The following is a 27,325-nucleotide window of genomic DNA, read 5'->3' as shown; positions in this document are numbered from 1 at the left end:
GGCTAATTATTCTTTCAGTGGTAGACGAGATACCTATCGACAGCAAGATGTTCGTGTTGACTTCATCAATCTTAAGATATGTCGGTCCAGTCTTTTGAAAATGCTAGAAAATCTTATAATATAAAACGGAGGAAGTAGTAGATATGAGGTATCCCATACACTCATACTTACTTTACGGGGAATGTAGTTATCTACTCCCTCCGTCCCAAAAAAAAAAGGCAAACCTGGGTTCCCGTGCCAACGTTTGACTGTCTATCTTATATGAATTTTTTTTATAATTAGTATTTTCATTGTAGTTAGATGATACAATATGATTAATATTTTATGCGTGACTTATCTTTTTAATTTTTTTCATAATTTTTTCAAATAAGATGAACGGTCAAACATTAGACACGGAAACCAGGGTTTGTCTTTTTTTTTAGACGGAGGGAGTAATTGTACACAAAAAGATATCTATGAATAGGGGTATACTAGGAGTGAATACGCGTCACACAAGGAAAGATTGCATAGTTCAAGTCATAGACGTTATGGCTTCATGGACAAGATCTAGTGTCCTACTTGGGATCAAGATCTACTTGAACCAGGGTCGTATTCCGGTATAAAGACACACCACGTCCTAGGAGAATAGGGCGTCAAATCTCAAGCCACAGCCTTCATGCCAAATCCATTTAGGGGAAGCCCAGAGCTAGCCGCCAATTGCATTGTTGCCGCATCTTTAGAGTTGTAATAGTATAGCCCACTACTAGCTCTAAATTATCTATAGCCAATGTAATAACCAATTCATACAATAGTTGCTTACTATACTATTAATATCTGATCCTATATATCATACACACATTATGTTTTGGAGTCCGTGCTGCAACTGGCTACAGATCTGTAGCCCACTGCTATTCTCTCTATTTCTTTATCTTTTTAAAATATGTTTATAGTTGGCTTATAGCCTGCTATTGTACCTGCTCTTAGTCAAGGTTAGTTGAGTATGCTAGATTAGAGATCCCACCTCAGACATCATACTCAGTGTGATACTTTCGGTCAATAGATATAAACATGAATAGAACTATTACTCACATTGAGGGTTCGAACTTGTAAAAATCTAATTGCATTTCTTCTTATGACATCTACGTGCATATCCTTATACCGATCTTATACGCTACATCCACAAATACTATAGCCAGGATCTTACTCCTCAATAATGCTATTTAACAAATTCTAAAATATTTGACAATTGTATAATCAATGAATTATGTAAAGAGAAAGGTTATATTACAAACCAATCAATTTTGTGTTCTTAAATATTTGTTAAATGGCAAAATTTGCTACATGATATCAGATATTATGGTATTTATTGGTCGATACCGTTAAACATGGGTTGGTTTTGTGATACTACAAAATTTTGGTGGTCCAGTAATTTTGGTGGTCTGTGCGAGTGTGTAATTGTGTACAACTGTACATGCAGTGTCGTTTGTGCGTGCGTCTGTGTCTAATTGCGAAAAAGATTTAGCCACAACACATATATTTGTCCTTTAAAGTTTTAAGGAGTTGAGGAGAATTACAACAGCGTACATCCGCAAGAGGATCAAATCAGAGCCCTATACAAAAGGAAGGATATGCAGCGCACACATCCGTCCGTACAGTCAAGCTAACCAAAAGCCACTGTGGATTCATTCACTTGTCGAAGTAGCCCTCGGTCCTGCCCTTGAACCCGATCTGGCCGAAGGTGAGCGCCAGGAACAGCCCAAGGTGCCACGTCACCAACCACAGCCTGCAAATTAATCACAAAACCCACATGAACAATTAGACACGTAGCCACTGAACGCTTTTGCTACTAATTATATAGGAGTACTATACTGCGTGCCTGAAGAAGATAGAGGTACTGACCAGAACGGCGAGTCGAGCGCCGGCGGCGAGGGGAAGTGGGAGAGCTCCTGGCCGATGCTGGAGAAGAAGAGCCCCGTGAGGCTGTTGCCGTTGATCGCCGGGACGCTCGACGGCGCGATCCACCCGATCAGCCCGAACCCGATCACGTTCAGGTCCCTCCTAAGCCAGTCCTGCGGAAACCTGCAGGCCCAACACACAACACCACGTACGCACCGTCAGAATCTCACGCCACGTACGCTTGCTGCTCTCAGAATTCTTCTTGCAGGTGATCCTACTACTGCTACTTACGTCATGCAGGTGATCCTGCCGTTCCTCTCCAGGTTCCTCGTCAGCAGCGGGTTCCTCGCCGACACCCGGGCGCCCGTCGTGAAGCCTGCACAAAAAAATCGAGCATTCCAAGATCAAATTAAACACACGGTTATAGCGCGTGAGAAGATGATTGTGACTGTGACGCACGCACCGGTGGAGAAGGCCGGCCGGCGGGCGAGGGTGGCGCCGGCGAGGCCGGAGACGGTGGAGGCGGCCATGGCAGCTAAGCTAGCAGATGGTCTCTCTCTGTCTCTGGTCGGCGAGCTGCGTGTGTTGTCTCCGTGGTTTGTGGCAGCGTAGGTTAGGCCTTATTTTGTGGTGGTGGCTGCGGTTGCGGACGTGGCGGGAGGGGATGAGCGGGCGCGGATCGTTGTGGGGGCTCGCGTGATGTGGATCACTTGCAGCGGATGAAATAGATTCGTCGCCCGTGCAGCGGCCTATTGGGAGACTCCACTTGGATATGAGTGGATAAGGCCAGTGCCACGGCTGTTTCTGCCGTCCAGTATGCTGAGTACTCAGCTAGTAGTTCCTACCGAGGCAAACTTAATTTCGTCAGTAGAAGACTATGGCAGTTTTGTGGAGATTATGGATACCCCATATTTACACGGCATGTATATCCGACTGGATATGGAATGCCATATATAGGTAGAATATCTTTAAGGGACTCGGGTTACATTCCTTAACTTGTATATCAAGGAAATACTCGGGATTCTAGTCGGTTACGACTGTATTTTATCTTTATTTGCCTATTCCGTTAGGAATATAGGCTATACCTTGTAATACGGACTCCTCTCCCTATATAAAGAGGGGTCCGAGTATCTCTTGGGACATAACTTTTCTCCCAGATCATACGATCAATAATATACTCGGTGGATTAATCCCCGGACAGGAGTAGGGTATTACTTCTCATTGAGATGGCCTGAACCTGTGTCTCTAAACCCATCCACTTTTCTAGCTTGATAGCCACCCTTTTTCGTATTACCGAAATCTTTGTTTCGACAAGTTTAACTGCACGTAGTAGTGTACCCGCAAATCATACTTTGGTAGGCGATGGCCGGCACTATGTTTTTCCAGATCAGGTACTCTGTTTTCGTGCTACTACCTTGGAATGTGATCGAGGTCTAGACTCTAGACTATGCAATTGGTGAACTGGAGCTGTTTAACGAGGTAAAGTGGTGAACAGGTAGATAACTTGTGTGGATGTGATGAGCCACCGGCCCGCCTAGTTCGTTCACCTCACAAGGCATGATACCGGGCTTCGCTGCAGACAGCAGACTTTACCAATTCACCGTTGCACACGATCAGAAACAGCGGCTCGTCGTAAGTTCTTAACCCAGCGGGCGGGAGACGCAAATCCGTAAGGAATAAGTTCACTTCAGGTCCCCTATTTGTCGCTCAGTCCGATTTTTGTCCTGAACCACAAAACCGGGTACGACCCGTCCCCCAACTTTCAAAAACCGGACAAATGAGATCCCTCGGCGGTATGGAGAGCGGTTTTGGCCGACGTGACGCCTATGTGGCTAATTTGACTCAGTCTTCATCTGACGTGGCAATTCGATCTGGAAAAATATTAAACACTATGGGACCCACATGTCAGTTTCACACACAAATTAATAAAAAATGGTGGAGCCCACGTGGGCCACTGGGCCCCACATGTCATTCTCACCCCACCTCTTCTTTCTCCCCATCTCACCCCACATAGCAGCGGCGCCGGGGACAACGACGGAGCGGAGTGGGGGGCGGCGGCAGGCGGACGGCGGCGCAAAGCCGACGGGGCGGAGTGGGGCAGCGGCGGGCGGACGCGCGGGCGCAGTGGCGGCGCCCGAAGCCGGCGGGGCGGTGGAGCCAAGCGAACGGCGGGAACCTCGTCGTTGGCGGGGTGCGGCGCTAAGTTCCCGCCCGTGTGCGGCTGCAACTCGGCGGCAACCTGCTCGCCGGCCTCCTCTTCCCCCTCTCCCACTGGCACAGCCGGCCGCCGTGGTCTCCTCCTCCTCCTCCTCCTCCACGGCAGCGGCGCGGACCCCGCGCGGGGGCTCGTGGAGGAGTTCGGGGCCACGGCGCCGCCCGACTCCGACGAACTGGAGCTCACGCGGGCGAGGTGCCGGAAGCTGCACGACTGTGTCGTCGTCACTTGCTCATGTTCCTTCTCATTTTGCAGCCTCATCACCTGCTACTTGCCTCGTGCCGTCTCGCTCTTCTTCACATCCATCCAACGCAGCTCAGTCCAATTATACTCTCTACCAATGTAGTTGACCGAAGTACTACACATGTGTTCAAGCTGGCTTCAACCCCCAACCATAAACACCATGAACCATAAGCATGCAGAGTGGCAGACATGCAGTTGAGCTCTTCCTCTAGCTAGCTATCCATTGATTAGTGGTGTCGTTTAGGAGTTTGAGGAGCTGCAGCTCGACGGCAACGAGGCAGAGGAGGGACCGCAGCGCGGGCTGCCGCAGCAGGGAAGGGGACGCGGACGCCACGACTCGGTCGTGCAGCTCCCGGCACCGCGCCCACATGCGCGGCCCTGAACTCCTCCACGAGAGGGGAGGGAGAGGGAGAGGGAGAGGGAGGGAGGAGGAAGAAGAGAAGGGTGAGAATGATATGTGGGGCTCACGTGGGCCCCACTATTTTTTATTAATTTGTGTGTCAAACTGACATGTGGGTGCCACGGGGTTTAATATTTTTCTGGATCGAATTGCCACGTCAGCGCCATGTCAATATCACGTCAGATGAAGATCAAGTCAAATTAGCCACATAGACGCCACGTCGGCCAAAACTGCCCTCCATACTGCCGAGGGACCTCGTTTGTCCGGTTTTCGTAAGTTGGGGGATGGGTTGTACCCGGTTTTACAGTTCAGGGACGAAAATCGGACTGAGCGACGAATAGAGAGACCTAAAGTGCACTTATTCCAATCCGTAAAGATCCCGAACTCCCGAAGGCCAGCCCATTCCGCGGCTACCATACACACTAGCGTGGTTACTTTTCATAATATACTCCCTCCGTCCCAAAATAAATAATGTTTTGCATTGTTCATTCAATGTTTGACTATTTGTTTTATTTAATATTTTTTATGATTAGTATTTTTATTGTTATTAGATGATAATACATGAATAGTACTTTATGTGTGACTAATTTTTTTTATTTTTCTAAATAAGACGAATGGTCAAACGTTGGACACAGATATCCACGGATGTACATATTTTGAGATGGATATAGTATATAGCAACCTAAGACAAAATTTATTGTAGTATAAAATATCACATCTTATCTTAAATCACTATATTATGATGAGACGGACGGAGTATTACTGAATGGTTCATCGCGATGTCTTTGCTCCCTGATTGCAATCAGCTTGCACTTGCTTCCTAACAAATTTCGCATTAAGTACACCAACTGTTCATTTATAACTATGCGTCAAGCGACTAATGAGATACTCACTCCATCTTAAAAAAAGCAACTTAGTACTGAATTGGTCTTATTATAATACTATAAATCTGAATATGAATAGATATCTATCTAATTCATGATACTAGGGGTGTGTTTAGTTTACGCTAAAATTGAAAGTTTGGTTAAAATTAGAACGATGCGACGGAAAAGTTGAAAGTTTGTGTGTAAGAAAGTTTTGATGTGATGATAAAGTTGGAAGTTTGAAAAAAAAGTTTGGAACTAAACTCGGCTTAGGATACATCCTTATCCATATTCATGGTATTTGAATGTGTCCAATCGTGTGCAAAATTGCTACTCCCTCAGTTCCAAAATAAGCGCAACTATGAATTTCTGTGTCTAATTTTAATCGTTGTCTTATTTAATTTTTTTTAAAAAAACTAAAAACATAATTCACGCATAAAGTATTACTCATGTTTTATAATTTAACAACAATAGAAATACTAATCATAAAAAAAATTAAATAAGACGGACGATTAAAGTTGGACACAAAAATTGATGCGCTTATTTTGGGATCGAGGAAGTATATTTTAGAATGTATAATAAAAAACAATCTAGAGGATCTAAGATAACGATATCCAGATTATTATCCTAGGTTATATCCTATTATTATTTATATTGGTTTATTTTGAAGCGGGGAAAGAAGCTAGCATTCTAGCAAAGGAGTAGACGAGTAGCTCGGTTCATTGGCCGTCGTACCATGGGAAGGTCGCTGAAGCACGGAGCCACAGAGCAAGAGGGTGTGGAAGTGTTTAACTGGAACTTTGGGGCGTACCGACATCCAACCAAAATTTTCTCCGTCGATTCCACGCGCCACCGATCGCGGCGTCCGATCTGTCCTGAACTTCTGATCGACTGATCCTGATACATCAGCGATCAGTTCAGTTTTCCCATCCCGTACACAGCTTCTGGCGGAGAGTGTCTTACAGGATAACCGATCATCGCCCGTTGTCAGTCAAACGAAGCCATGAGATGAACTGCTCTGCATCGTACTACGTACAGTGAGCCCGTGAGATCGAGAGCGACGCCGACCAAACAGCCTTCGTCGACGGGATTCCTTCCTAACAAGACACGTCCAGAGTCCAGGACTCTTATCAGATCCGATCGCACCAAAGAGCACGTACGCACGCGCGGCCGCTGATTCGAGCCAAGTTTTTCCCTGGGTAACATGCTGGATTAGATGGATCAATCGATGCAATACCGCTAGAAACGAAAAGATGGTGACAAAAGCAAGCAAACCTTCCAGGACAGCAGCAGGTCAACAGATATATACTACACAAGAGGAAGAGCCGAATGGTTTGAGTTTAGGTCATGGAATTAACTCAGAATACGGGATCACAAGCTTGAGGCTGGAGGTGCTGCCAAAGCACTCTTCTAACTCTTCACCTGTACGCCCTATTCAATGAAAAGACACTCTAGTGCTGTTTTCAGTTTTTTTTTAAAAAAACTCTTCACCTGTACTGAATCAGAATTATAGTATAATTCAGTACTGCACAACGTGCAAATAGAGGATCGATGAAGGCGGCTTGACCGCTGAAGACACGGCGACATGCAAAGGAGAGGCTTGCGAGCGCGCATGAGACAACATGGGGAATCTTAACTTGGATGTCAAATGTGGCATTTGGTCCAGATGAAGTTCCTACATTCATTTTCTTTACCTAATCGAAGCTTTCCACGATTCCACTTCTAGACTTGTCCTAGTTCAATGACTAATTGTCCACAAGGAATATGCGCGAGTCATAAACAAGCTGCGCAGAAAACAGCTTCTCTCTCCGTTTTACACCCTCCATTTTATAGGGTAAGTCATTTTAACATTTTTCATATTTATATTGATGTTAATAAATCTAGATAGATATATATGTCTAGATTCATTAACATCAATATAAATGTGAAATGGTAGAATGATTTACATTAAGAAACGGAGGAAGTATATAATAATGCAGTTAAACCGGGAGACGATGAGAAAATGGAGATGTTTCTCTAGAGAGAAAAAATGTTGTAACTCGAGATAATGATTAATTGGATTAACCAAAATAATTATCTCAGTCTAGAACACAACAGAAGGTTCTCTGTGAGACTAAAATGCTGAGATGCACTTGACAGTGCAGTGGAGCGGTAAGGGGTATGTAATTTCAACTCCAAGATTTTGTGTTTGATCCTAACATGCTCATAATTTTTTCTTAAAAAAATGTTTGAAGGGACATTTCTCCCTCCAAATATCTTCTTATTTTTTAGACTGAAAATGTTGAATTTCTGTCTGTATGAAGTTATTTTTTTGAAGAATCTGTTTTTACTCCGAAACATGCCTTGTGCCGAGATCACTGCCACATGTTCCTGAGCTGCATTCTTTAGCTCTAATTAGGGCTTATATGGTTCTTTACCATTTGTGATCTTACCATTTTTCTTTTTTACAATGGTAATTACTAATTTTTTGGGGAAAATTGACTAGGCTTTTGATTGGTAAGGGCTTGTTTACTTTTGTGTCACTTTTAACCCTACTAATTTTGGTATTATCAAATTTTTGTAAGGCAACAAATTATACATATTCTTATTAATGTTACCCTACCAACCTTTGGTAGGGCCTGTTCACTTTGATGCTATTTTCAACTTTACCAAATTTTGGTAAAGTTAACAAAAAAGTGGCTACATTTAGTTTGCTGCTAAATTTTAGTAACTATATAAGAAATCCTACCAAAATTTTGGCAAGTTGTCAAAATTTTGACAACATTGCCAAAATTTGGTAAGGTTTTTTTTCGGCATCAAAGGGTCTATTCACTTTGATGCCATTTTCAACCTTACCAAATTTTGGTAAAGTTGCCAAAAAAAGTGGCTACATTTAGTTTACTGTCAAATTTTGGTAACTATATAAGAAATCCTACCAAAATTTTGGCAATGCCAAAGTGAACAGGCCCAAAGTTAACAGGCCCGTAGTTTTATAAGTTTCCACTCGTAAAAATTCCATCAAAACTTGATAAGGCTTCAAACAAAACATATCTAGCACTAAAAATTTGGTAATGTAAAAATGTGTTAAAATTTAGTATAACCAAATTTTGGTAAGGTTAAAAGTGACTATAAAGTGAACAAGCCCTAAGCCAAATAATTTGGCAATATCAACATTTATTTTTTGATTGGTTAATTTTGGTCTCAAACAAAAGAAGCCTGAAGCCTGAAATCTGCAATCTGAAATCTTTAGACAGTTCCCGTGTACTATCTCCATCACTAAGACTTCATTTTTAGCCCATTTCTACCCATGCCAATACAAAGGAAAAAAAAAGAATGTTCTTACTTTAGCAAACTCCAATATAATTATTCTCCACTTTAGCAAATCTCAATACGTTTGTCTCCCAATACTCTAATGCAATGATCGCTGAAAAAGATGGCGTCTCTGTAAGACAAATAGATGGAAAACAAACTTATTCTGAGATGAAGGAAGTAATACCATAGTAGCATCCAAATCTTTGGTAAAACTATCTTTTCTCTTAAAAACATGGTAACTCAAAACATTATACTAATGTAAAATCGGATAACTTAGTACCATCTTAAAGATACTCGAGTTGTAACATAACATCGTAACATGATAATGACATATAAAGGCTGGATCTCTGGATCTACATACTAATGACGTACTCCCTCCATCCTATAATATAAGACGCACACGTATTTAAAGATTTAGCATTTAAAATATTTCACTAACACTTAGTATAATACTCCCTTCATCTCTAAATGTTTGACGTCATTGGTTTTTTTAAACATGGTTGGTCATTCGTCTTATTTAAAAATTTTAAGTAATTATTAATTCTTTTCCTATCATTTGATTCATTGTTAAATATACTTTTATGTATACATATAGTTTTACATATTTCAGAAAAGTTTTTGAATAAGACGAACAGTCAAACATGTTTAAAAAAGTCAACGACATCAAATATTTAGGGACGAATGGAGTATAAAATAAATTTTATTTGTTAAAAATTATATCAGATTGATATTTAAATTTACTTTCATATGGTTATAGTTTTGTGGCTAGGAACCTTATAGTACATGGAAAATTATAGGTTAAAGATTAGTTTTGGAGACCGTGTCAATTTTGACCGCGTCTTATATTATGGGATAAAGGGAGTAGCATGTATTTTTTAGCTCGTGATTTTTACAGCGGTAATAAACAAATTTACCCATGTAAAATAGATCCTTGCCATACATATTGCAACGTCATGCAGTTATATATGACCATATGAGGATTTGGGCCCCGAAACCCTGATGCTAGTTCAGGCAACCCATGACGGCCGGCCGAGCCAAGGCTTCAGAAACCATTATGAGAAAAGAAATCAAAGGATATATATGATTATCTTATTGCGGGGCCAATCTGAATCTACTCCAATATGACTTTATTTAATCTTCAGTTTAATTGCTCTGGCAATCATGACCGCGACTCTACCGACATGCTCAGACTGATCGCCCAGGCTTTGAAAGCTGAGGAACTTCAAAAATGGAGCGCGAGAAAATTGCATTATGCATATAAACAGTTCTAAACTCTGAATACTATTGCTCTGCTTTCCCCAGCTGAAGCACAATCACAGAACAACAGCGTAGCATTGCTGTGCATCTAAACTACTCATTCCGTCTCAAAATACAATAACTTCTCTTTGAATTTGTTCTAAAATATAACAACTTCTTCACCAGCATTCTCTTTCCAACCAATCACAAACCTCCATCATTCACTTTTTCCATCTACCTCCATCTTAATAACTGTGCATAACTCTAAAATTTCTTATATTATGAGATGGATAGAGTAGTAAGCAGAAAGTTACCACATTTGTTTCTCATTTTGATTGCTTCACCGAACACCGAACGAGAGATCATGCAGAAAATCGCAAGATCAGGAGAAAGCTCGTGTGCTAAAAAGAATTATTAGGAGAGGCTTATCGTGTCACCGCGAGAGGATAGGAACGACACACACGGACGTACATATCCCTGTATCAATGCGCCTTTCTTGACGAGAAATCTGCAAGAGCAACAGCGCAGCAGCACACGGTAGCTGTACGTACGCAGGCCAAGCCGTCGTACACGTAACACGTCCAGTAGCCCTCGATCTCACTCTCCCAGGACATTAATGCCGGTGAGCCGCCCCCATCGTCAGCATCTCAGCGGTATGCAGATGCCGTGCCGATCGTTCGACGGCCTTCTCCCCCCCGCGAGGAAAACGATATCCTTCTAAACGCAATTAAGAATCAGATACACGGACACACGGTACACCGGTGCACAACAGATTTGCTTTGCCATCAAGCCAGAAAAACCGGTCGCCGTGAAAGGCACAGGGAAACAAAACCTGTTTTTCTTTTGGTTCTCTGTCACGTCAAGTGCAACGAACGGCACGTCTCGCTTGCGTTTGCGGTTGCGCCCGACCAACCAGCCGATCGCACGACGCGTACCGACTCAAGAGTCAGGTAGACGCGCCGCGGCGTGGCACGGAGGAGACACGGCGCGCCACGCGTTCGCGGCCTGAGATGATACGCCGAGGCGAGCCGCGTCGCGCCGTACCACGGGCGCCAGCGCGGCCCTGGCACGCGCCACCGACCCCTTCTCGTCGGCTGCCACGCCGGCGCCCTGCACTGCAAGCCGCGCCCACACGGCCACACCGGCATGCGGGTTAAAACGAAAGAAAATTGTGAAACACACCAACGCACTGTACAGGTACTGGACCACGTCGCAGCCAGGACGGCTGTGGTTTTGACCAGAGTTCACCGCGCTTACTACTAGTAGGGCACACAAGGAGGAGTGCTATATAAAAGCCGGACCACGGCGGAGGCGCAGTAGTTATCACCGGTTCATCGTACAAAAGAGGAGAGAGAGGGTGATGGCGCCAGGGAGAGAAGAAGAGAAAATGGTGGCGACTACTACGATAGAGGACCTGCACGCCGACGTGCTGGCGCGCGCGCTGCGGCGGCTGGACGGGCGGTCGCTGGCGGCGGCGAGCTGCGCCACGGCGGGGCTCCGGGCGCTCGCCGCGGACCCGGAGACGTGGCGCGCGCTCTGCCTCGCGGAGTGGCCGTCCATGGCGGGGCACCCGCGGCTGCTGTCCGTGGTCCCGCCGCGCCGGCTCTTCGCCGACGCGTTCCCGTTCCCGCGCCCGGACGCCGGGGAGCTCGGCGGCGGCGGCGGAGGTCCCCTCCCGTCGGAGCTCGTCTCGGCGGTGGACGTCTACTACAGGGGGGCGCCCCTGCTCTCCCGTGTCGTGGAGACGCCCGCGTCGTCGCCGTGGTTCCTCGGCTCGCCGTTCCGGGTGGAGGCCGTGGAGTGCAAGAAGCCGGCGGCGGAGGCGGCGCTGTCTCCGGCGGAGCTGGAGCTGAGCTGGGTGGTCGTCGACCCTGCCCGCGGCCGAGCGGTGAACGTGTCCAGCCGGCGCGCCGTGGCGGTGGACCGGCACTGGTACACCGGCGAGACGCTGGTGAGGTTCGCGGTGGTGCTGGGCGGGTGCAAGTTCGAGACCACCGTGACCTGCTCCGAGGGGGCCGGCAACATCAGCGAGGTCAGCCTCGCCGTGCAGGACGCCGACGGCGCCGCGGCGAGCGGCGAGCGAAGCCTCCGCCTCCTCGCTGCGGCAATGGAGGAACAGAGGATAGGCGGGGGGAGAGAACGGGACGAGGCGAAGAGGAGGTATGACGAGTTCGTGAAGAGCAGGAAGGGGAGGAAGGAGAGCAAGGCGCGACGCGAGGCGCTCATCGACCTGTGCTGCTCCGCCGCCAGCGCCATGGCCGTGCTGAGCTTCGTCGCCGCCGTGGTGCTCCGGTGATCGGCGGCTGCGGTTAGGAAAAAGAGAGGACAAAATGTGGCCTTCTCTTCATCAGTGTACAAATCGAGCAGAGAACTCGCGTGTATTTTTCTTCCACCGTAGTTACATTATTCTTAAACTATAAAAATTGGCCAGGTGCTTATCATCCATTTAAAATAGGAGATAAAACACCTGAGCTGATCCTAGGATGTGACATTAAGCCTAGTAGAATTGACATTGTTCGCATGTTCCAATCTCATGTAGTAGTGCTTTTTTACGTTTCAATTTGAAAAAGAAAGAGTAATGTTTTCCCTTCAAATAATACAAGAATGCAGAAAAAAATGTGCCGTCTGTCCATCGCATTACAATTCATGTTTTCCGTATAATCAAGGTACTGTTCCACAGTTTTAGGGAAATCAAATGAAGTTTAAGTTAGGAGTACTTGAAAACACCAATTCATTATTAGTTCCATACAGAACACTGGACAGACATGGAGGAAGGACACTGTTCTACCACAGCTTCATCAAGAGCATATGCAACTATATGAACAGCACTTTTCAGATCATTTCATGGCGACAGCATTATAGATACTGTCCATGACAAAGAAGGAAAGGGCACAGTATTTGATCGGCAAGAGCATGTGATGTTATATCATAATCTGAGCTGTTGATCGGGCACATCTTCTTTTATTGCAAAACTGGAAATCCAGTATTATTACGCATGAACTTCTCAATAATAATAGGAAGAAGTCCCAATAACCTCCCCATAAACTTTGGATGAAAATCCATTAGCACCTGAACTTTAAAACTGGACATTCAACATTCTAAGCTTTGTAATATCGTTCATATTACTCTCTATGGTTTTAGGTACTCCCAATCTAACAATAGACTACTCGTGCAGCAGATAAAAAGGAAAGTATGAAGATGACACGCATGCTATCAACAGCGGTCAGGTGGCTTAGGAGGACCTGTCGCTCTTGGACTGGAATCTGTAGTACGATTCATTTTGGCCTTCGCAATGTCGACATAGATAACTCGGCCGTTCAATACCTGTTGCAAGTTTGCGTTAATCAAATCAAGTAGGAAAAACAGAGTGTGCTTCTAACTTCTAAGGCCTTGTTTGCAAGACTGATATTCTACATGAACTTGCTAGGAAAGAAACAACCAACCCTTAAACTGGATTTTGGGGTTTCCTGTGAAGTTCATGTGGTAATCCAACATTCCAAACAAGGCCTAGGCTGAACTAAAAATACACTGTTTCAAAAAGCTTGCCTTGCCGTTCATCTCTTCCTTTGCTTTATTGGCGGCTTCTTCGGAGGCAAATTTCACAAAGCCGAATCCTTTTGGTCTGTTGGTCATCTTATCGGTGACAATTGTTGCTGCATTTGAACAAGAACAGTTTCCAACTTACTAGTAATGACAAGAAGTATAAACCAAAGTGTGCTCTAGGCTCGGCTCTGGTAAGTTACAAGTAAATGTACCTTCTAGTACCTGGCCATACTGAGAGAAAGCTTCTGCCAGGCTATCCTCGGTCGCGAATTGGGACAGCCCTGTAAAAGGATAGAAACTCAGGGTGAATGCGTCTCTCGGGCATTTCGTCGAACACTATGCATGCACAGGCTTGCCGACTTGCCGAGCCGCCAATCACACAGATCTGCACGCACGAGAGACGGCGAGCGAGCAAAGATCTGCAGCGCTGTGATGACGCCATGGTGGAGATGTTACACAAGCGGCATGCGCGAGTCAGGAAACGGGAGGAGACGGAGACGGGGGGTGAGGTTTACCTCCGATGAAGAGCCTGTAGGTGATGCCCCGGGAGTGCGTGAGGAGGAAGGGGCGCGCGTAGGCCGCCGGGGACTCCCTCCTGGAGACCAGACGGCGGGAGGCCTCACGCAGCGCCGCCATCGCCATGGTCGCGCCGGGAATAAGCTCTTCCAGAAGAGAGTGAGCGCAGGAAGCACGCGATGAGAGTGTGGAGGGGACACTAGGAAAGTTCGGTTTTTTCCTCGACGCGGTCCACGCGGAATTCGTGGTTTTGGGGGATTTGGACCTGAGCAGAAGACATACTACAATTTAAATGTGACTTTCACTCTGTGAGTGATTGTGTTATGTGATGCATTATTCTGCACTTCCTATTGTGATTGCCACAATGAGAGATCAAGATATGCACCTCACTTTGTGGCAGTAAGTACAAACTTTACTCGGTTTTGTGACGAAGTGATCTGGGATGTTAGTTGCTAAAATTTTGGATTTTATCTATTGTTTTAGAAAAAAAAACACTTGGAAGCTCACTTAGAGGGATTTTTATATTCCGATATATTTCCGTTCCCATATCCGCGTCATTTTGTATTAGCTCTGTTTCCGTATCCGATAATATTCGATTCCATTTTTGAATTCAGGATTTTTTTTATTGTGATTCTTAAAAAGATTTGAAAACGAAAGCGGTAAAGGTGGTTTCCATCCATTTCTGAGTCGTTTTCGCCCCTTGAAAAACAACATATTACCCCAATCTACGTAGTTCTACTGGTAAATAATTCATACTTGAGTCATATTAAGTAAAAACCATCAAATAAAACCTATGAAAATCAAACATAAAAGTTTTTTAAAAAAATATTAGATATAGGTATAGTCATAAAATACATTATGTCTAAATATCAAGTCTAAATTTAACTTCGTTTGAGTGTAAAAAAAAGGATGAATAGTATCAGGGTAATATTCACATGGAATTTGTCCCTTTTTTTCCTCTTGGAGATCGGATTTAAGATTTTGTGTAAAATAATTTCAAAACTATAACCATCTCTGCATTTTTTTTTCATGAACTTAGAGAAATTTAGATATAGTTTTCATGGGTTTTCAATTAATTGGTGGTTTTTATTGCACGTTTTTTCTTGGTACCACCAGTCACCCAACTCACCACGCGAAGCTCCATGGCCGCCTCTCCTCCCCAACTCGCCGCCGCCGCGGCGATCGCCCCCGACTCCGTCGACAGAATTGGTTGGTGACCTGGTGCACCGTCCCTTTGTAAGTATCTATCTCGTCATGGCCTTCGCATGCTCCTCCCCCCCACCCCGGTGCCTTCGGCGGGAATAGTCAATAGGTAGGGTTTAACAGTGGCGCCGATTGACCCGATCGGAGTTTTTTTGCTGCCGATTGTTTGTTTAAGCCTATAATCCAACTTGCTACGAAGCTTAGTAGCTAGCAGTGCTGCTCTAGGTTCAATTAGGAGCGCTTCGCCGGCAGCCACCTCTAGCGCCGTCCTCGCCACGCCTCAATCCGACCAGGGAATCCCCTGCAGGCTGACATGACCGCCTAGTGATGCGTTTGATTTGAGGTATCGATGCAAACCCCTCCCGACACAAGCGTCCCAACTTCCTAGGAAGTCAAGACCGGTGAGGCGGTGACATGGTTTTTCCATCATTATGGTCATATTATGCCAGTTTCAGTTTAAAAAGAAGTTATATTATGCCAATCCATTTACCCATATTGAAGCATACGATCTGTGCTATTAAGTTGTTCCAAATATCTTTGAAATATGTTGCCATATTGAAAATTTGATCACTTAAATGCAGATAGCATCTGAGGTATGGAGAAGGATTGGCTAGAAAGACATGGGATTCATTACAATAAGCAAGAGGATGCTATGTATGTCGACAGCACAAGAATGACCCTTGTGTTGTTTTTGTCCGTAAGGCGTTCTATCTGATGCTCTTCCTCGTGTTTTTTTAGGGGTAAAATCAGGAGCTCTGCCTATTTCATATTAGGAGAAGAGAGAAAAAAAACCCAGAGTTTTTACAAACTAGGTTACAAAATGATCCCATGGGATCCCCCTTGAGGAGCTCTTCCTCGTGTTCGTTGTTGTTGTTCTGGCTTTCGGGACTCCATAGGCAGCAAGTTCCCTAATAAGAGCACGTGCTGCACCTACATATAGTATACTGTTACTGATTCTTACGTTAAGTTTTTCATTCTTTTTGTCTAATCTAGAAGTAACTTACATTTGTGATTCTAAATATTGGCAGTGATGCCCACCTCTCCAGATCCCAAAGATGTTCCCTTCTGCTATACCATTGGCAAGCCAGTATTCTTTACCTTCACTGTTGATGGAACATGGAACCCCTCTCCTGTTTATGCTTGTGTGGGGGTGTTTAGATGGTGCTAAAAATTTTTTAGCCCATGTCACATCGGATGTTTGGACGTTAATTTAGAGTATTAAACATAGACTAATAAAAAAACTAATTTCATAAATGAGAGCTAATCCGCGAGACGAATTTTTTAAGCCTAATTAATCCATAATTATCAAAAGTTTACTGTAGCATCACACTGTCAAAATTATGGCGTAATTAGACTCAAAAGATTCGTCTCGCGAATTAGTCCAATATTATGAAATGGATTTTATAATTAGTGTATATTTAATACTCTAAATTAGTGTTCAAACATTCGATGTGACAGGACCTTAAAATAAGTCTCGAAAACCACACAGCCCCTTAGCTCTTCATATAGCAGTGGGGCTTGCCTGTCACATCTTGAGTGAGGCATTGGTATTATGCGCGCTTCCCCACCTCTGCTGGTGCTAAGAACGGTCTATTTGGCGTTTGAGAGTGGTATATTATCCCAGCGATATTTGAACATCTGCTTTGTTTTACTAATTTTATCTTTTTGCTAGCATGGTCTTATGAACATGGGGCTTCGACCGGAGCTTCTGGTTGAAATCACCTAGTGAGCAACTGGAAAATTGGTCCTCTCTTTAATGGTACCAACGAATCTTCTCTGAATCTTATTTCAACCAAAACAGCAAATGCAGGTTAGGCCGAGTTTACTTCCAAACTTTTTTTTTCAAACTTCCAACTTTTCCATCACATCAAAACTTTCCTACACATATAAACTTCCAACTTTTTCGTCACATCGTTCCAATTTAAACCAAACTTACAATTTTGACGTGAACTAAACACACATATAAATGCATCGTTGATTCCTAACTTCTGGTCAGCTAAGGTAGTACTAGCAGCGAACAGAAGCCTTTGTATATGTACAGGACAATGAAGTGGGTTACCAAATTTCAAATGCCCGGCAGGTATCTTAGTATGCAGCAAGTCTTAGGCAAAATCTTCAAATGAATTAACCAAAAAGACCTGTGTGACACATGGCCAGCCAGCCAGCCTGAAATAGGTGCACAGGTACCAGGGGTCCAAATGGACTCAACAACAACAGAAACCAATTCAATTTTACCAAGACTAGACCAAAAGATACATAGGTCAAGCCAGTTTTTACTTAGTAGTTTATCCAATCTATGGGATTACTACTGAATTAGAGCCTGATTCTAGTTAGTTTCGCCCTGTTAGGCACCCCCAGAAAATGGGTTGACCAATGTGACGCCGAATTGGTGCACATTGGAGCCATGCTGCTGATGTCAATTACTATAGTTCTAGCCTGCACAAGTTACCTTGTTCCTGAACTCATGCTAGTAGCAGCTCCAGTATTGGCTCCCAGGACTGTAAACACACCAAACTAGTTATAATATTTTCAGAATTGCCTTAGAAATCATTGACAGTTGGTTGGTCATTGACATCATCCATCCCGTCATATTTTCCATGTGTAATTGGCTGCTAACAGTTGGTTGGTCTTGCAGCTGCAGGCATTGCTGTTGTAGATCAGGGCATCCAGGATCTAATGGTGCGGGCACCTCAATTGCAGAATCAGGGCATCCCCTGCTCCAGGCATTAATCAGCACAGAGTAAAGACTTCGCACGCTAAAGGCAAGCTTTGACGTGCCTACGAAACTACCGATCACTGATGATGAAGAAAGAAAAGCTGTTTCTTCCTAGTTCTTGATGATAAGGACCGTGTTTTTGTTCATGGTGATGCTTGAGACTGTTCCAACAGATGTGAACAGAAGTTGGCAGCTGCTGTACGTTTTTTGTCTTAAGCTTTTATCCTTGGATTTGTGCACTGAAGCTGAATGCTTCTTTTTGTTGGGTGAATATGATGGGTTCAATTTTCATACTGTAACAACGAAAGAACCCAAGGATCAGTGTTGGATAGTTGCCGTTCAGTTTTGAGGCATGATAATGAGTATAAATTGTGGATACGTTAATAGTGCTGATACACTGTCAGACCGTGATCTTAACCTTCTTGTTTTTGTCGTGCTGAAGTTTTGTTCAATGGTATATTTTGTTGGGTGCTCCTATTGAACTCATTTTTTTAGTGTCATTACCTATGTATGACAAGTGTATGACATAAGATAAGGCTTTACATGATGTATATTACATATTGATCCATCTTGTCTTTTTTTTTAATAACCATTTAATTGGCATGTAATAAACGGGTGGATATTTGCCCAAATGATTAGAATCCATCTCCTCGAGCATGAGGTCATTACAGTTCGTCGGCTGAAAGAGAGAAGAGAGGGGAAGGAAGAAGAAAAATAAAGGGGTAATTTGGTCCTAAAATGTTAGAAATACAGTGAGGGGTACGTAGTAGCATATCTCTTATACCTGTGAAATTGGAATAGTATAATACCAAATAGATGAACATTAATGACATTTTTCCAAACAATGAAATTTATAATGACATGGTTCCAATTAACCCTATTAATTATCAATAGATGTTGCAAGCAACAATAAGAAAACATTTATCATCGATTGCTCGATTGAATATATCCTCTATGTGTGATTCTTAAGTACGTGAACAAACTAAAAATAGTTTCAATTTTTTCCTAAAAAATAATTAAATATCTTCATAAGCGGGTCACGTGTCAGCAAGCAACTGGTAAAGTGCATTTTTGCTGGCGGGCCATGTAGCTTAAGTGCGCCAGCGAAGATCATTTTCACTGGTGACTGTTATAAGGCAACCGCCAACGATAACTATCTTTGTTGGCGGCTCCATTATGTTATCCGCCAGTGAAAATGTATCTTCGCTCATGGTTTGCCACCGCTAGCGAAAATGGTGCATCTTCACTGGCCTTCTCGTTCAGCCGTCGCGGCGGCCGAATCGACCTCCCATGACGACTTTCCCGCAGCACGCAATCTTCGTGGCATTACTATTACAATCTTTTTTTTTTTAAAAAAAAAGGGAAAAAATAATGTGGCTCACATGTCAGCCATTTCTTCCTTCTTCCCTCCTCCCCTCTCTTCCTCCTCCAAGCAGCAGCAGTTGGTTCCACAATTGTGAGGAGGTAGGGTGCTGCAGTAGTGCGAGCTCGCGAAGGCCAGTACGGTGCTTGTCAAGCGGAAATGCTAATGGGCGATCGCTCGCCTGGTGATGGGGGTAGCGATCAATTCGCCCCCCCTCCCCCTCTTTCCCTCCACCTGGTTTCCTTTTTTGACACCGCATTACTTTCTTATTTTAGTAAATTTATGCACCTAAAGTTTATACACCTCAAGTTTACACATCTAAAGTTTAGAGACCTAAGTCAAAAGTTTATATATCCGATTCAAATTTGAATTTGAATTCAAATATTTTTTTACATATAGTATTTATATACACCTAAAGTTTATAGACATAAAGTTTATAAGTCAAAAGTTTATATACCCGTTTCAAATTTGAATTTGAATTATATCTGATTCAAATTTGAATTTGAATTCAAATATTTTCTGTATATAGTATTTCTATACATCTAAAGTTTATACACCTAAAGTTTATAGACCCAAAGTTTATAAGTCAAAAGTTTATATACCCGTTTCAAATTTGAATTTGAATTCAAATATTAATTTATAGACCCAAAGTTTATAAGTAAAAAGTTTACATACCTGTTTCAAATTTGAATTTAAATTCAAATATTAGTTTATAGACCCAAAGTTTATAGGTCAAAAGTTTACATACCCGTTTCAAATTTGAATTTGAATTCAAATATTAGTTTATAGACCCAAAGTTTATAAGCAAAAAGTTTACATACCCGTTTCAAATTTGAATTTGAATTCAAATATTTATGGTGTAGTAGGAAGAGAAGAAGGGGAGGAGGAAGGGGTAGTAAGGGGGAGGGGCGGGTGATCGCTGGGAAGGGAAGGGAGCGATCACCCGCCCATTAGGACTACCCCTTGTCAAGCGTAGGCGTGGGGCACGCTTCCTCTGGCGGTAGCCAGCAACGGCCAACACACACTCCTGCTTTGCAGTGCAGCCTCGTGGAGTTCGAAAATAAGGACCGCAGAGAAGCACGTGGCACATTTTTAATAGCTCACTTATGTCTAGGATCCTATATTTATTTCAATTAATAGGAGTATTTGTTATATATATTGTTCCATCTCTAATCGATTGTACCTTTGTATTATTTTCCAAGTAGTTTTTTTTACCTTTCTTAATGGAAGGAGCTCGAAAACAAGAACCGCGGTGAAGCACGTGGCAAATTTTTAATAGCTCACTTGCCTCTAGGATCCTATATTTATTTCAATAAATAGGAGTATTTATTATATATATTGCTCCATCTTCTAATCGACTGTACCTTTGTTTTATTTTCCAAGTAGTTTTTTTACCTTTTTTAGATGGAAGGAATACTTTAGAGCTTTGTTGTACTATATGTGATTGTCTTTTCCCATTATAATCATCGTGGAAGAATTGTGGAGTTATATATAGTTGTTCCGTTATTGAACAATGATAAGGCTAAGTACTTTTGGTTTACTTTCTCATTCATCTATTTCGTTTTTTTGCGCGCACGTTTTCAAACTACTGAACAATATTCTTTTTACAAAAAGATTTATACGAAAATTGCATTAAAAATTATATTGATCTATTTTTCAAAAAAAGCTTACACTTAATTAATCATATTTGTTAATGCATATATCATTTTATGTAAGAGGAGGGATTTTCAAAGCATATCCTAAGAAATCAACGAAGAGATATAACTCAATATTTTTTAAAACAATAAATTAATATTTCTATTTTTTATCAATTTATAATAATACAACTAGTTGTACATTTTATTTTATTAGAAAAAAAAGAACTATATTAATCTATAACTATAGTTATAAGTAGTATGGCGTGTCCTAATAAAAATAAAAATATTCATTAGGAAAAAAATTAAAAAGTACTTGACTAAAATAATACATCTATTTAGTTAAGTAACTCAATACATAGTATAAATCTAAATATTTAGAATAAAGAAGGTTGAAGCTAATTATTTGTATATGAGAAATACTCTTTTTTTCGATTACGAGAAAAAAAAACTAAATTCGTTTATAAAAAGTTTTCAAATTTGTTTTCTTAAAGTTTTCGACGGATAGAAGCCTTATCATATCCGTTTATGTTTATAAAAGTTTCCCGACAAAAATCCTACCGACACTTCTCATTTCTCAAAACATGTCCGGAATTCATGAACTTTTCAAACTTTTTTTTGAACTAGGACTAAGAGCCCACATTTCTATTATCAGAAATGACATAGTAGAAAAAAAAAGAGAAAATGGGAAACTAAAAGGGTAGGACAAAATAGCAACGATGGCCTAAGTAAACACAACAAACAAACTACACCCTAAAAATGCTTTTCTTCATACCTCCAGCCTTATTGTGTAGACCCTTCAGCCATGTCTTAAACTGAACAACAACATCCTTCTTTGATTTGCTTCCATTCTATGCAAAAATAGCCCAACACTCAATCCAGTTATATGCTAGATATATCATCTCAATTGGATCATTTAGTAAAATATGCTCAAAACATGTTTTATTTCTGGTATTCCAATTGGCCTAAATGACTGTAGCCACACCCACCATCATCAAATATTTATGTTTTTATTGAAACCAGAAAGCCAGCTCCCAAACAACTGATTTTTTGCTAAGTTAGGTTTCAAACTCAAAGCACAACAAAACACATTGCAAATAAATCTAGCCAAATAACAGAAGAAAGTGTTGCACTGATTGCTCATTGTAACAGAATTGACACCATTTATCTCCTTTTTTCCACCCTCTTTTGAATAAACTGTCCTTAGTAAAAATTTTCTTTTTAATAACAAGATTATGAAACACTCTAGTCTTTAAAGGAATTTTGAATTTCCAAATAAATTTAAAGGGGAAATGTGTTTGTTGAATCTGATCTTTAGAGGATTTTGAATTTCCAAATAAATTAAAAGGGGAAATGTGTTTGTTGAATCTTAAGAGTTTTATATAAAGACTTAACTATGAAAGACTCATCAACGTAAGATTCCACAAGACCCTAATAGAGCTGCCAACCTGCAGCTGCATCTGCTCACACATAGATTTTATCTTATTTATTACAATCTCTCAACTTCTCTCCAAGCAAAGTATTTCTGAATTTGATTATACCCCAACCTTCCTTTTTAACCATGGCTACTGAAACTTTTTCTTTTTGAAAATTTTGTTATACAATGAAGGAAATTGTATATTCAGAGGACGGCCACCAATCCAACTGTCTTCCAAAAAAGGGTGTTTTCCCCATTTCCTACTTTTCAGTGCAGAATTTAAAGAAGACATTTTTTATTTCCATCAAGCCCTGCAAAAAATAAGAGTCTCCAGGTTTAACTGATACTCCTGAGAGGGTTTTGTTTTTTAGCTACTTGGCTTTAATAAGATCTTGCCACCACCATTTTCATTTTCTAATTTCCATAACCATTTGCACAACAAAGCTATGTTCGTTGTTTGCAAAATTCAGCAATCCCAGACCCCTTGATCTTTTTGGGAACAAACAACAAGCCATTGCACTAAATAATTTCTACATCCTTGTTCATCTTGCCATAGGAATCTTTTTCTAAAATAGTATATTTTTTCTCTAGCCCATGTGTCAATCGGTAAGAGGAGAGCATATATAAAGGGACATTGCTAAGGCTTGAATTGATAAGAAATTAAGAATCAATCTTCCTCCAATTGATTGGAGTCTGTCTTGCTGTGTTCCATTTTATTTTCAGCAACATTCCGGTCACTATTAAGCAATCTTTTTTTGATCAATTGGCACTCCCAAGTATTTCATAAGCAAATCACCTACTCCCTCCGTCCCATAATATAAGGGATTTTGAATTTTTGCTTGCAATGTTTGACCACTCGTCTTATTCAAATTTTTTTGAAATTATTATTTATTTTATTTGTGACTTACTTTATTATCCATAGTACTTTAAGCACAACTTTTCGTTTTTTATATTTGCAAAAAAAAATTGAATAAGACGAGTGGTCAAACGTTGCAATCAAAAACTCAAAATCCCTTATACTGTGGGACGGAGTGAGTACTTTACAAGTGAAAATCTAGATGTAAAGCTCCTGTTTCTCAACTGCTTCTCCTAGGCAGAAAACCTCACTTTTATTAAAATTTATTTTCAAACCAGAGAGCTGCTCAAACAGACAAAGAATGAATTTTAGATTTTTTTTGCATAATTCAAATTATCAGACAGCATGAAAATAGTGTCATTTGCATATTGCAAGATGGCCACCTTTTCATTACCACTGACAGTCAGACCTTCAGTCAGATTGTTGTTTTTAGCTCTCTGTATTAACGTAGTGAGTGCTTCAGCTGCCAAATTGAATAGCAGAGGGGAGAGAGGGTCACCCTGTCTCAGCCCATTATGATTATTAAAGTAAGGACCTATCTCATCATTGACTCTCACTGCTACTTTTCCTCCTTTAATTACTCTCATGATCCAATCACACAACATATCAGGAAAGCCTTTTGCTTCAAGCATTCTATATATAAACACCCAGTCCTCTTTGTCATAGGCCTTCTCAAAATCTACCTTAAAAATGATCCCACTTTGCTTTTTTTGTGTGAAGTATTCAACACCTCATGTAGAATCACAATCCCTTCCATGATAAACCTATTTTTGAGAAAAGCATTCTGGTTCTTTGAAATGATAGAAGCCATAACCCTATCCAATCTATTCATCAACACTTTTGTAATGATTTTGAAACTAACATTCAGCAAACATATTGGTCTAAATTTTTGTATTTGAGCAGCGTCTTTAGTAATTATGACATAATTTAGTCTCTCAATGTCTAGCACACCTCTATGGAAGTCATTAACCAGATCCAGTAAATCACCTTTTATTAAATCCCAAAATTTAATATAAAAATCACCAAGGAAACCATCAGGACCAGGAGCCTTATTCTGTTTTAGCTCAAAAACTACCTGTTTCACTTCTTCCAGAGTGAAACGTTTTATTAACATTTCTGCATCTTCTTACCTTTGTGATCCCCTCTAGGTTTAAAAACAAGTTATTCTGTTTGGGATTACCAAAGAGCTCATTGTAAAAGTGAGTAATGTATGTCAAAAGCTCGGCTTGCCCAGTAATGATACCTTCCTATTGAGATAAAGAGTGAATCAGAATTTTCCTCTTCCTACATTAGCTTTGGCATGGTAATATTAGGTATTACAATCTCCCTCCATGATTTCCCTTTCTTTGCTCCTCTGGAACCACTTCGTTTTTTCCTCCCTAATAGTGAATTTCAGCTGCAATTCCAGGCTCTTCTATCTTCTCTATCTCTACAACTCAAGCCAACATTTTCAGCTTTTAAGTCAATTGCATCAATTTTGTTCAAAATTTCAGTTTTTCTCCTCCTATATTCTCCTTACCAATTCTTATTCAAACCTTTTAATTTCCTCCTTAGATAGCTAAGTCTCTTTTGCCATTTTTCAATGCTATTACCTGAAAAGGATTTGTTCCAAGCTTCCTGCACCAAAGTCCCTAGATCCTCTCTCATAAACCAACTAAATTCAAATCTGAGCATACTCTTTTTTTTAACTAATTCCCTAGTGTCCAACAACATGGGATTGTGATCAGAGAAGGCTCTTACCAAAGATTGAACAGAGGTGAGAGGGTAAACAAATTCCCATTCATTGTTGATGAACACTCTATCCAATTTTTCTAAAGTTGGGTTATCTTGGTTATTACACCAAGTAAATTGTCTTCCTCCCATTTGAACCTCCCTCAAATTGTTCTGCTTAATTATTGCATTAAAGAGGAAGGTCCACTTATTATAACCCCCAACTTTTGTTTCTCTCACTTTCTTTCCTCAGAATGTTAAAGTCTCCACCAGCCACAAAGGGTCCCTTAGATTTTTGGAACTCCTTAGCCAATTCAGCTAGGAAGACAGCCTTATGCTCTGGTTGAGCAGCCCCATATATTACTAACAGATCCCATGTTTTTTTGTCTCAAATATTCTACAACTTTAACCTGATATGAAAATTCTCCATAGTAACATTTACAAATGATAACTTGTATATGTTTACACCCACTAGAATCCCCCCTGACCTGCCACATGAGAGTAGCCATTCCCATTTTAATTTTTTTTTGTCCACTTAAGCTATGAAGTAAGCCAGCAGAGAAATCATGCTTTATAGTTTCAAGAATTCCCACAAAGTCTACATTTGAATCCCTAATTAGGTCCTGCAAATGATCTATTTTTTCGGGTTCCCCATGCCTCTAATATTCCAGAATATGCCTTTTCATAATTCTTTTGGTTTCTTTTTCCTTTTCTTAAGTTTAGGAGTGACCTTGAAAATCTCAAGGTTTCCCTTTTTTTGTTTCATTTTTCTAGCTGAAGATTGTATTTGCTTGAGCATAAACTCAATTTCCTCAAAGTCATCAACCTCCTCTCCGGAATTTTTAGAATCATTAAGTTCAAGTATCACAGGATTTATCTCCCTATTGGACACATCATCAAAATGGCAATCAGAGTTTTGTCCCTCTTTCATAAAGAGGTTAATTCTAGCCAAGTCCAACTCTTTAATCAAATGCACATTGGATTCTACATCATCCACAGCACAACCAAGATTTACCCCTAGAATACTAGCCATGTCAACTAAAGACAAATTTGAATCATGTATAAAGGAAGGGATCTGGTTCTGACCTTTGTTGATAAAAGCATTTTGGGCTTCTTTTCTTTCAATGGCCATCTCATAAGGTTTCTTGTCCTCCTTGTCCTTCGGTCTTTTGTTCCTCCTCATCTCCTATTCTTGACTTCCTGTCACATCTTCAGTCAAGTCTATATCTAATCTCTTGGCCAAAACTTCCTTCTGATTCCTGAGAATCCATATAATCTTCACTGTCTTTCAAAGAAACTTTCTCCTTATCCTCCTCATCCATCTCCAATTCTAGGATCCCCTCTGCAACTTTTCTAGATATGCTGTCTATCTGATCATTTATCTGCCCTCCTCCAAATAACTGTTCCTGAGAAGACTGTATCTTGTCCACCTGACCAAGCACCTCCCCTTCTTCACTTGAGGATTTCTTTGATTCACAAACATTCAGCTGTATCATAGTTGAATCTTCATACTGTAACTTAAAAGCCAATTCTTTGTCTCTTAATATTTGTGAACACTTTATCTTGTCTTCCACCACCATCATGTCAGGCATCAATAGACCCCCCCTTAGGAACCTCTGTGCTTGGTTCACCACTGTACTTGAGATCAACATTTCCAATCTGTCCCCCCTCAATGACTATCTGCTTTCCCTCCCTCTGATTACTCTTTTCTGGAAAATCTGATTGCATCTATGTTTTCCCCTGTAGATCATCCAAAACCTGATCACTAAACCAACCTTGTTCAGTGTAACGCCCTGATTTTCGTTCGGGAATAAAAATCAATTAATAATACATTTTCTAGAAATTAAATAAAAGTTAAATCAACTTAATCAAGTGAATTATAGAGGAAATTAAAATTTCCTTTAAAAATTATTGGCCGGGAATATTTTGTAATATTCTTTGTGCCCTAATGTACTCTCCGGAATTTTCCGTGAATTTTCGGAGCTTGAGAAATAGTTTTAATAGCACAAAGATCATTGCATCAATTAAAATAAAAAGAAAACAAATAAAATCCTCCTTCCTCTCTTTGGGCCCTTTTCGGCCCAAGTCTTCCTTCCCTCCCACGGCCTGCGCGCCCCTTTTCTCTCCCTCTCGGGCCAGCCTCCTCCCTCGGCCCGCTCGGCTCTCTCTCTCCCTCAAGTCTGCTTTACCTCCCTCGCCCGTTTTCCCTTCTCTCTCTCCCCGACAGGTGGGACCCGAGGCCCC

At 41.4% G+C, this 27,325-nt stretch overlaps 3 protein-coding genes across 4 annotated transcripts; 1 reads left to right on the top strand and 2 right to left on the bottom strand.

Moving 5' to 3' along the window:
* Positions 1 to 1,496: 1,496 nt before the first annotated feature.
* Positions 1,497 to 3,052, bottom strand: LOC4335799 (photosystem I subunit O). The gene is made up of 4 exons (XM_015778435.3): positions 2,339 to 3,052; positions 2,167 to 2,251; positions 1,879 to 2,058; positions 1,497 to 1,762 (listed from the first exon to the last, which is right to left on the bottom strand). The coding sequence occupies exons 1-4, from the start codon at positions 2,403 to 2,405 to the stop codon at positions 1,666 to 1,668; spliced, it is 429 nt and encodes a 142-aa protein (XP_015633921.1). The 5' UTR covers positions 2,406 to 3,052; the 3' UTR covers positions 1,497 to 1,665.
* An 8,389-nt stretch (positions 3,053 to 11,441) lies between these two features.
* On the top strand, positions 11,442 to 12,657 carry LOC4335798 (probable F-box protein At2g36090). The gene has a single exon (XM_015778681.3). It carries the CDS (start codon positions 11,484 to 11,486, stop codon positions 12,417 to 12,419), a length of 936 nt encoding a protein of 311 aa, XP_015634167.1. The 5' UTR covers positions 11,442 to 11,483; the 3' UTR covers positions 12,420 to 12,657.
* Positions 12,658 to 13,064: 407 nt separating this feature from the next.
* Positions 13,065 to 14,371, bottom strand: LOC9266763 (small RNA-binding protein 11, chloroplastic). 2 transcript variants are annotated; one of them, XM_015778682.3, is made up of 5 exons: positions 14,182 to 14,371; positions 14,031 to 14,093; positions 13,879 to 13,947; positions 13,670 to 13,776; positions 13,065 to 13,447 (listed from the first exon to the last, which is right to left on the bottom strand). In XM_015778682.3, the coding sequence occupies exons 1-5, from the start codon at positions 14,306 to 14,308 to the stop codon at positions 13,337 to 13,339; spliced, it is 477 nt and encodes a 158-aa protein (XP_015634168.1). In that variant the 5' UTR covers positions 14,309 to 14,371; the 3' UTR covers positions 13,065 to 13,336. The 2 variants fall into 2 exon arrangements, with proteins under 2 accessions (XP_015634168.1, XP_015634169.1); XM_015778683.3 differs by lacking the exon at positions 14,031 to 14,093.
* Between the last annotated feature and the right edge of the window lie 12,954 nt (positions 14,372 to 27,325).

This window comes from Oryza sativa, chromosome 4 (genome assembly GCF_034140825.1).
Source record: "Oryza sativa Japonica Group chromosome 4, ASM3414082v1".
In the NCBI taxonomy this organism is placed as follows: domain Eukaryota; kingdom Viridiplantae; phylum Streptophyta; class Magnoliopsida; order Poales; family Poaceae; genus Oryza; species Oryza sativa.
This window is presented reverse-complemented; position numbering and strand designations above follow the sequence as displayed.

Bases quoted from the DNA above. Each gene is read 5' to 3' on its own strand.
- LOC4335799 (XM_015778435.3), bottom strand. From the start codon at position 2,405: ATGGCCGCCTCCACCGTCTCCGGCCTCGCCGGCGCCACCCTCGCCCGC. The intron at 2,252-2,338 runs GTGCGTGCGTCA...TTTTTTGTGCAG, and splicing joins CCGGCCGGCCTTCTCCACCG to GCTTCACGACGGGCGCCCGG. The intron at 2,059-2,166 runs GTAAGTAGCAGT...TTGGGCCTGCAG, and splicing joins GGCAGGATCACCTGCATGAC to GTTTCCGCAGGACTGGCTTA.
- LOC4335798 (XM_015778681.3), top strand. From the start codon at position 11,484: ATGGCGCCAGGGAGAGAAGAAGAGAAAATGGTGGCGACTACTACGATA.
- LOC9266763 (XM_015778682.3), bottom strand. From the start codon at position 14,308: ATGGCGATGGCGGCGCTGCGTGAGGCCTCCCGCCGTCTGGTCTCCAGG. The intron at 13,948-14,030 runs GCAAGTCGGCAA...ATCCTTTTACAG, and splicing joins TCTGTGTGATTGGCGGCTCG to GGCTGTCCCAATTCGCGACC. The intron at 13,777-13,878 runs GTACATTTACTT...GTTCAAATGCAG, and splicing joins GTATGGCCAGGTACTAGAAG to CAACAATTGTCACCGATAAG.